Here is a 9,300-nt window from a genome sequence, read left to right on the forward strand (position 1 = left end):
AACCACTCAGCAGACAGACCTCATTTCATGAGAATCCCACAGCCACCCAGAGGGAGGACCATTATCATGGCCCTCTCTCAGGAGAGGGAACAGGCTCCCAGAGATGAAGTGACTTGTCCAAGGTCCCACAGACCATCGGCTTCCAGCATCCGTGCTCTCAGCACCACCCTGTCCTATGGTCCACCTGTCCCACTTGGCCCAGGGGAGCAGTATTGGGTCCTTACCCAGGGGGTCATCAAGCGTTGTGATGCCTGCCAGCCCCACCGTCCGTGGGACGCTGCTGTCCACGGCAGGCACCTGTACGGGCTTCTCAGACTCTTCCTGCTGCTGCTTCAGAATGTATTTCTGGCAGTCCTCCTCTGGGGGGCAGAGACAGGGCATGTAGGCTCCCCAGGGCTTCCCCGACCCTCTCCCCACAGGCAGGACACAGCCCCCTCTCACTCCCGGTCCTGCCTCCCCAGCTCACAGGCACCATCCTTGGCTCTGCAGCTCTGAGAGGCTGAGCCCACCCCTGGCTCTGACCTTCCCAACAAGGTGTTTTTAGTGGGAAGACATCCACTGGCTATCTGGAAAACCACCAAGGTCAGGGCCTGGGTCTCTTCTGTCCCCTTGTGTCCAGCTTAGTGAGGGGAGCAAGGCTCCAGAGCTCGGTGTACCTGCCTGTGGGCCCTGCACCCTCACCTAATCAGTGAGCGGCAGGAGGTGGGGGCTGCATTTCCCTGGGACACGAGGCTTCCAAGACAGTCAGCGACCAGTCCCTCACCTGCTCTATTGTCCTACGTTCACCTTCCTAGACCCCTGATTCTGACTCCTGGCCCTATCTAAAGGCCTCTGCCTAAACTATAACCTTCCTCTCGCCGCCTCTCCTGGCCTTCGCCGCCTCTCTCCAGTCCCCATCGCGTCCGGATATTGAGAAAGGGAACTGGCCCGCACAGTTCCTCTTTGCAGGCTGCCTCCAGCACCCCCAGCCAGGACACGAGGCCTCTCCAGGTGGGGCCCCCTGGGCGCCGAGCCAGGAACGGCGGCGCGTCCTCACCGATGCTGGGCCCCAGCTCTTCCAAGGCGTCGTGGCGGCCAAGTTTGGCAAGCAGCTCCAGCAGGCGGCCCACGGAGGCGTCGGGGCGGCCCTCCCAGGCGTCCAGCAGGCGGCCAGTGGGGTTGGGGTACGCCTCCAGGTGCCGGATCTCCAGGTACTCGAAGCCCAGCTCCTCGGCCAGCGTGGTCCAGTCGGCCGCCACCAGCGACTGCACGTTGAGGAACAGCGACAGGCGGCGCCGCACTCGCATGTTGAGCGCAGCCAGGGGCACCCAGGGAGTGGAGGACGCGGAAGGCGCGGAGGCCGCGGGGGACGCGGAAGGCGCGGAGGGCGCGGAGCCCGCGGAGGGCGCGGAGCCCGCGCGAGCTGCTCCCGCATCCATGGCGGGTCTGCCTGGAGCCTCGGCGCGGCTGGGTCGGCGGCGGCCACTGCTTCCTCCTTCCTGCCGCCCCGCCCCGCCCCGCCCCCGGTTCTGCTTTCCCAGAAGGGCCGCCAGCCCCGCCAGCGGGGGCCCCAAGCAGATGCGCGAAGGTGGGCGCGTCCCAGCTCTGCGCTCGGGGTCTGGCGGTGCAGATGTGGGAGGGCGGAGCCTGCTGCTGGGGATCTGGGAAGGATCTGGGAATTTCGACTGCCCTGCCCTCCAGGCGGAGCCCTGGTGGCGCAGTGATTGAGATCGGCTGCTAGCCAAAAGGTCGGCAGTTTGAATCCCCCAGCCGCTCCTTGGAAACCCTATGGGCAGTTCTACTGTGTCCTATAGGGTCGCTATGAGTCGGAATCGACTCGATGGCAAGAGTGTTTATTTTTATTTTTAGTCCTCGAGGGGCTGGGGGGAACGACCTTCCTTGGGGGTTGGAGCGACAGGGGCCTTGCCCTTGGGATCTGGTGTGGCCACACTCGGAGGGGTTCATACTGGATGGCTGGGAGCACTGGCTCTGCCCGCCCCGAGTCACTGGGGATTCACATTCCTGACGGTGGGAGTAGCGGGAGGGACCCTCTGGGGTCTGAGGCCGGAGAGGCTCTCCTGGAAAGGAGAAGGGTCACGGCCCTACCCTGTGGGGCTGGGGCCACAGAGCGCCCTAGCCTTCGGTGTCTGTGGCGAACCCAGTACTGCTCTCCGGGGTCTCAGGGAAACGCATGGCCCTGCCCTTGGGCGCCGGGGACGCAGCTTGCCTTGTCCTTTAGGGTTAGGGGAGGCGTAGTTCTGAGCTGGGGAGCCCTGGTCCTTTCCTTCTTCAACACATGTTTATTGATCACCTACTAAGTGTCAGGCGTGTTGCAGGCTCGGGGATACCGGGTCCTGCTCTGGCCTGGTGCAGGTCAGCCTAGCCGGGAAAGCTGGCATTCACCTAGTCATCCCAAGTGCCTGGTGCTCCTTCTTCAGTTAGGAATCGCAAATTCCCTCGGTTTTCTCGAAACACTTCCCACGCAAGCCCGACCGACCACTTTGGGGTATGGCTCTGGGGCTGGTCCTCCAACGTGGGTGCTGGGCCCCGGGAACGGGAGAGCGGAGGGGAAAGCTGAAGAGGAATAGAAGTCCCGGGCGACCCCTCACCACAGCGAGCAGCCGTGGGCTGGCTCTCGGCCGCCGCGCCCCCTGCTTGGCAGCGGCAGACGGTGGACCGGGCTTTCGGGAAATGGGCTGAAACCGTTTCAAGACACCAGAAAGGCTTCTTGGGGTACCGCCTCCGGGGTGGCAGTAGGCGGGGCTTCAAGTGGAAAAGCTTCCGGTCTGCCTGTGTGGGCGGAGCTTCAGAGGAGTCCACCTCCTGATTGGAGCAGTAGGGTACAGTAGGCGGGGCTTTGGATGGAACGATCTGGGCTGGGACCGGGCCCCGCTTTGGACGGCTGGGTCGGAGGTGGAGTCGTCTCCTGGTTGGTTACGGCGGAGGTGGGCAGGGCTCTGGGAGAAAGGTCGCGGCCGTGGCCCTATTTAGCGGCGGACCCAAGGCGCAGCTCCGCGCCTGCGCACCTTGGCTCAGTCGGTTCCAACGTTGTTTTCCGCGCGCGGTGCTGGTGTGCGGCGTCGAGCGGCGCGATGCAGAGGCTGGGGGTGGTGCTGGGCCACCTGAAGGGCCGGCCCGATACGGACTCGGGGCCTGCGCTGCAGGCCGCGCGGTGCCTGAGCGGCGCCCCGCGGGCCTCGGCTGCGGACGTGGTGGTGGTGCACGGGCGGCGCACAGCCATCGGCCGAGGGGGCCGCGGCGGCTTCAAGGTGCGCGCTGGGCCCGGGGCAGCTGTGGAGCTGGCCGGGCGGGGCTGGGGAGGGGGCCGGGACCCGTGTCCCGCGCGCCGGGGATCACCGCACCGCGCTTCCGCTGCAGGACACCACCCCGGACGAGCTCCTGTCGGCCGTCTTGACCGCGGTTCTCCAGGACGTCAATCTGAGCCCGGCGGAGCTGGGGGATATCTGCGTGGGTGAGTGCACCCCCGGCCATGGGCTCAACCCGCCCCCTTCCCGTTTTCCAAAGCCCCCCAACACACCACCCCACCCCTGCTCTCACTGCGGGTAGTGTGGGTGGATGTGCCTGGTCTAATTTAATGCCCTCGTTAGGGCCACACTCCACCCGCTTCAGGCACCTTCTGTCTGTTAAGTATGATATAAAGTGGGAATCCTAAGTGACAGACATTCATTTGCCAGGGTTGTGAGGACACCCTAGGAGACAGGAGACCAGGGCCATCTTCCCACCCCGACACACTGTGTGTGCCTCGACAGACAGAGGAAGCGTCAAAAACCATCTGTCGCCCAGAGATACTCTGAAAAGGTCACTTTTCAGTCAAATGACAGATTAGCCCATAGAATAAATAATATCACCCATGAGTACTGTGCTACTTAAAATAATCATCTAGACGAAACTAAATGGTTAACGTTTACCCTAGACCAAAGATGAGAAGGCTAGGGGGATAGGGAAGCTAGATGAATGGAAACAGAACAACCAAAATGGAAATAAGGAGAATGCTGATAAATTGTGAAGTTTGTAACCAACATTACTGAACAATATGTATAGAAATTGTTAAATGAGAACCTAATTTCCTGTGTAAACTTTAACCAGAAACACAATTATTTAAAAAAAAAAAAACAAACATCTAGTCCAACGCCTCTTTTACAGATGGAGAAACTGAGGCCCAGGAAATTTGCAGCAGAGCTAGGATCTGAACTCAGGGCCCTCTGACCTTCAGTCCAACTTTCTTTCCATCTCTGGCCTCAAAATTTAACAATATGTGGCTAGAGTCTCATCAAACAAGTGCCACCCCTAAGTCGAGAAGCGCTGTCACAGGAGTGACAGCAGGGCTTGGAGGTGGTTTATTCAGAAACTCGTTTCCCTGACAGGACCAATTCTGTTATGCTTCAAGCTTTGCATTTTTCTTTCCTTAAAGTCTTGCATGTAAGCTTTAAAGGCAGGCACCCTGTCCAGTCTGCACTGGTCTGGAGAAGCAGAGTGGGTGAGTGTGTGGGCTTGGGACTCTATTCAGGGCCAGGGGCTGGTGTATGACCAGGCAGGAGAAGCTGCTGAATGCCTAGCTCCCCCTGCTCCAGACCCTGAAATTCCAGAGCCCCAAGTGAGCCTTCCGAGGGCCTGTGTTCCCGAAGAAGGAGCTGAATTGTCCCTCCGTGGTATTCACAACAGCGCCTTAGTGCCCAGAACGCCGCCTGGCACTGAACAGAGGTTTGTTGTCCACAGGAAATGTGCTTCAGCCAGGGGCCGGGGCACTCATGGCTCGAATCGCCCAGTTTCTGAGGTAAACTTTACTAGTTCTAGCTCTGGGCTGCTCATTTCGACTCTTGAGTGGGACCAGACTCCAGAGAGCTCAGCTTGTGGGTGGGGAGGATCAGGTTGGACAGCAAACCGTGAGGCATCCAGAGTCCTCAGCACCCTCTCTCCTGGACTCAACCTTCCCCCTACTTTGAAGGGACGGTGTGTTACAGGCGCTGAGCCAGAGCACCTGGAGGTTTTGGGACTGGAGCAAAAGCCTTCTGTGACCCCAATTTTTAGCCACAGTAAGCCTGTCGATCTGCCTTTTGTGACTGGACTCTGTTCTCTTGTCATGTAAATAACTAGGATGGCACGGTGAGGAGTGACTTAAGAGCTTTTCTGCTAATTGCACAGGCTGTGATGTCTAGGCACATCCCATCAGCAGGGACTGGGGCACAGGGCAGAGCCCCCCGGGAAGAGGGCAGCCCAGGAAGGCTCCTGGTGGCCTTGCCCTTAAATAGCAATGGCCCGGGCAGGAGTGGGGGCTTAAGTTACTTTCATGTGGAGATTTAAGAACCACTTAGCCTTCTACTTCCAGCTTCCTGGGGGAGAACGCTGGCTAGTGACGGGGACAGAAAAACAAACCAAAAACCCTCGAGAGGCCGTGAGAGAGTTAAGACCGCAGAGACGGGAGTTCAAGGCCCCCATGTTCTGGCTCCAGACTCACTTCCTGGCCTCGTCCCCCAGCTGCTCACTAGCCCTGACTTCCTCCTTCAGCCAGCCCGTCCGCCTGCTGCTCTCCCCGCTCTGATCATTCTGTCCCCCTGGAGTGTCCCCACCTCCTCTCTGCCCTTACTAACCCTGTCCAAACACAGTCTCGCCACCATTTTGGCATGACTTCTCTGAGCCCCCAAGCTTCAGAGGTGAGCCCCTTCCTCCCCAGTAGCTGCCGTGTGCCTCCTTGTGATGGGCTTATCATCTCGCTTTGTTATTCCAGACCTGCTCGTTGACCCATTTTCTGTGTGCTGCTCAGGCCTCCTTCAGGCAGGGACAGTGCTCTCCGTATCTTGGCATCCCTGGGCGGAGATGTCCAGTGAACACCTGGGTGGATTGGGTGAAGGGGTGGTAACTAGGTGGTAGGAGTTAGGAGACTTGGGGATGGTTAGACAGGCTGCACAGGCCCAGGATGAGGTCTCTGCAGAGCCTGGCCAGGCCACTAGCTCAAGGGGTCCCAACCTTGACTGCACAACAGAATCACCATGGCGCTTCCACCCCGAGGTTCTGAGTCCAAGGGCCTAGGGAGGGCCCTGACCATGTGGGTTCCCCCAGAGCTCTCCAGGGCTTTGTAGTACTGGCCAGGGCAGGTTACGTGGGGAGGGGCAGCTCCCAGGGCTGGGACCAGCGTGAGAGGCTGGGGGAATGCACCCAGGGCAAGGGATGTTAAAATACATGGAACCTGTCCACCAGGGTGAGGGATGTTAGAACACACGGAGCCCGTCCACCAGGTCAAGGGATGTTAGAACACATGGAGCCCATGAGCGCTCTTGTGCGGGTGGGAACAGGCTTCCAGGGAGAACTGGAACGTAACCCTTCAGCCACGTGCTCAGCAGTAAAGCTGAGGAGTGGGGGTGGTTTCTGGCCTCAAAGCTTTAGACTCTTCTTTTCTGTCCCAGCAACAGGCCCTCTTCTCTATACTTCCAGAGGAACAGAAATGTGTGGTTTTTATTCTTGAATCTCCACAAAGGGAGAGAAAAAAGGATCCCTATGGCTCACACGGAGCCCTGGTGGTGCAGTGGTTAAGAGCTTGACTGCTAACCAAAAGGTCGGCAGTTCAAATCCACCAGCTGCTCCTTGGAACCCTAGGGGGCAGTTCTGCTCCGCCCTGTAGGGTCGCTATGAGTCTGAATCGACTCAAAGCCAACACATTTGGGTTTTTTGTTTTTTTTTTTTTTCTCTTTTGGTTTATGGCCCAGCCTTCCTTGCCCTTGGGCTATGCATGGCCTTTGAGGGGACCCACAGGATGGAATGGGCTTTAGGCCCTGGGGAGCACGTGCCTGCAGAAGCAGCATCTGCCCCTGGCTGCCCACTTCCCACTCTACGGATCTAGCGCGGAGCAGGGTAGGGCTGCTGGGCTTGTGGGCCCGGTCTGTGCAGCTCCTGGTGGGGGCAGTCGTGTTGGCCAGGAGCTCGAGAGCCTGGCAGGGGAGAGGGGGCCGACTCACTCTGCGCTCTCCCCTTCTGCTTTCAGTGATATCCCAGAGACTGTGCCTTTGTCCACCGTCAACAGGCAGTGTTCGTCCGGCCTGCAGGCAGTGGCCAACATAGCTGGTAAGTTGTGGCCAGTGGGTGTCCCCTGCGTGGCCGGCCCTGGTCCTGGCCCCCTGGGTCTAGGTCAGCAGAGTTGTTCTCTGCTGGGGGAGCAGTAGGACTTCTGAGAGGACTCTAACCACAGAAGGAGCACCCGTTGTCACTGCCCCCAACCTTTCCTGGACACTGTGGGGTCTTCCATCTCTGAGGCCAGGTGGGGAGGAGGCTCCGCTGGTCCCGACCTGATGGACTGTGGCGAAGGATGTTTATGAAATCCTTTTGTTGCAGGTGGCATCAGAAATGGGTCTTATGACATTGGCATGGCCTGTGGGTAAGAATTTCTTTCTGCCGGAGCTTATTAACCAATTTGTGACGATAAGGCTAATTTTCATCTCCTGAGCTCTCAGAGGCCGTGATTTCAGGCTTCTCCCCTTGCCCCTTTAGGCAGATGGCTGGGAGTGAGTGTCCACAGCTGCAGCTTAGAATGGCCCCCAGCTCTTAGAATGGCCCCGGAACTGCTCACAGCTCTCTACAGTGGTGGGGAAGGCAGACTGGCTTTGAAGAGCTTCCTTCTTGAAAATCTGTCAGGCCGGAAAATGTGGGCACACACTTCGAGAAACTACACCACTTGGTTTCCTTCTGTGGCCCTTGTTGGTTCGTGATGCTGCAGAGAGAGGCTGCAGTCTGGGTCCCCAAAGCCAGGGGCAGCCACCTGCTGTGTCATTTGTTCATTTTCTTGGGCTGTGGTATGGAGGTGGAAACTTCCAGCTGCCTCCTGGGTTCTGAGGGACGTGGTCGGATCTCCGTTGGCTAGGTTACTGTCACCTCTGCCCAGGCTGCAGCGTGTGAAGCCGCAGGGGTTGTACTGGGCAGTGCCTCTGGGGCAGGGAGAAATCTGGGCCTAGACTAGAGTGGGCACCTTCTGAGGGGAGGTGAGCGGCCCTGTGCAGAAAGGTTCCTCTTCAGACTGTTGATTGGAGGCGTTGTTGGCCCCTGTCTCAGGGTGGTGCTGGCTGGTACTGGGAGGTGCTGCCCTTATGTCTGCAGTTGAAAATAAAGCCCAGACCACACTGTGGGGACTTTGGCCAGGCAAGGGCCATTGCTCAATCTGCCCTTTGATTTCTCCCATGTCCCTCAGTCTTACTGGGGGTTGTGGGTAACTTGAGGAAAAAGACTGGAGCCTTCATGAGTTCTTTTCTTAAAGAGAATCTGAGTCCCCACACGGGTTCTGGACCTGTCACTAGGGTACTCAGGGTCTGGGCCAGGACACCCATAACACAGGCTGACTGTTCACCACAGACTTGGACAGGGAAGCAGTGTAGCCCAGGGCGTCCTAGTTGGGATGGAGTCTGGGGCCAGACTGCCTACATTTGGGTACTGGCTGGGTGACTGTGGACAAGCTACTCAGCGTCTCTGGGTGTCAGTGTCCGTCTGTAACACAGGGCCACCTTCCCCAGCCCTGCTGAGGTAGCTAACTCTTTTGGGGCGTGTATTACATGATTGATGCTGTTCGAAGCCTCTGATACGTGAAAAGAGGTGTGAAAAGCACTCAGTCAAGGTTTTCTGCTGTCCTTTGAGGCCTTGCGGTCCCTGACCTCCTTGAGGCCCTTTCTGACCACACTGAACTGAGGTCTCGTCTTCCTCTCAACCCCTAGGGCTTTCTTGTCTCTGCGGGTCAGGCAGCTCTTTGATCTGTAGCTTTATGCTTGCTCTTTAAATATCTGTCTCTTCCCCACTCTGAACTGGAGGCCTCTGAGGACAAGGCCTGGGCTTTCTGGATTTCTGGTGGACAACACTAGAAGGCTTTCCTTGGGAACTCCTGACTGGCTGCAGCAGTGTTTGTCTTAGGAAAGCAGGGCCCTGCCCCCAGGGAGTACCGACGGTACAGTGCCCTGTCCTGGGGTTGGGGGGTAGGTAGAAATGAGGCTTAGCAGCCCTGTACCACCAGCTCTACCGTGCTGGCCAGCTGCCCTCCCGTGGCTCCCAGGTGGCCCGCTGGATTTCCCGAGGGCATCCTGGCTGTTTGCCAGCACTTGGCAGATACACAGCTGTCCCTGGGGGAGCCCTGCTGGCACTCATCTCCTCCCCACCTCAGGGTGGAGTCCATGTCCCTGGCTGACCGAGGGAACCCTGGAAATATCACTTCGCGCTTGGTGGAGCAGAAGAAAGCCAGAGACTGCCTGATTCCTATGGGGTGAGTGCCCCCTCAGCTCCCGCCTGGGCAGAGACTGCCTGATTCCTCTGGGGTGAGTGCCCCCTCAGCTC

General features: G+C 58.7%; 2 protein-coding genes across 5 annotated transcripts in view; one reads left to right on the plus strand and one right to left on the minus strand.

The window, feature by feature from the left end:
• MYD88 (MYD88 innate immune signal transduction adaptor) overlaps nt 1–1,438 on the minus strand; it is a 6,277-nt gene extending 4,839 nt beyond the window's left edge. For both annotated transcript variants that reach the window (XM_004377395.3, XM_023732223.1), the window contains exons 1-2: nt 1,037–1,438; nt 225–359 (exon numbers count right to left, since the gene is read on the minus strand). In XM_004377395.3, coding sequence (XP_004377452.3) covers nt 225–359; nt 1,037–1,418 — 517 coding nt within the window. In that variant the 5' untranslated portion in view covers nt 1,419–1,438. The remainder of the gene's footprint in view (nt 1–224; nt 360–1,036) is intronic.
• A 1,567-nt stretch (nt 1,439–3,005) lies between these two features.
• Nucleotides 3,006–9,300, plus strand: part of ACAA1 (acetyl-CoA acyltransferase 1) — a 12,538-nt gene continuing 6,243 nt past the window's right edge. For 2 of the 3 annotated variants that reach the window (XM_004377396.3, XM_023732224.1), the window contains exons 1-6: nt 3,006–3,248; nt 3,358–3,451; nt 4,717–4,774; nt 6,977–7,056; nt 7,324–7,366; nt 9,131–9,229. In XM_004377396.3, coding sequence (XP_004377453.1) covers nt 3,072–3,248; nt 3,358–3,451; nt 4,717–4,774; nt 6,977–7,056; nt 7,324–7,366; nt 9,131–9,229 — 551 coding nt within the window. In that variant the 5' untranslated portion in view covers nt 3,006–3,071. Of the gene's footprint in view, nt 3,249–3,357; nt 3,452–4,121; nt 4,478–4,716; nt 4,775–6,976; nt 7,057–7,323; nt 7,367–9,130; nt 9,230–9,300 lie in introns of those variants that run through there. The other variant, XM_023732225.1, reaches the window with a different exon arrangement.

The sequence above is a fragment of the Trichechus manatus genome, unplaced genomic scaffold (assembly GCF_000243295.1).
Source record: "Trichechus manatus latirostris isolate Lorelei unplaced genomic scaffold, TriManLat1.0 scaffold00049, whole genome shotgun sequence".
NCBI lineage: Eukaryota > Metazoa > Chordata > Mammalia > Sirenia > Trichechidae > Trichechus > Trichechus manatus.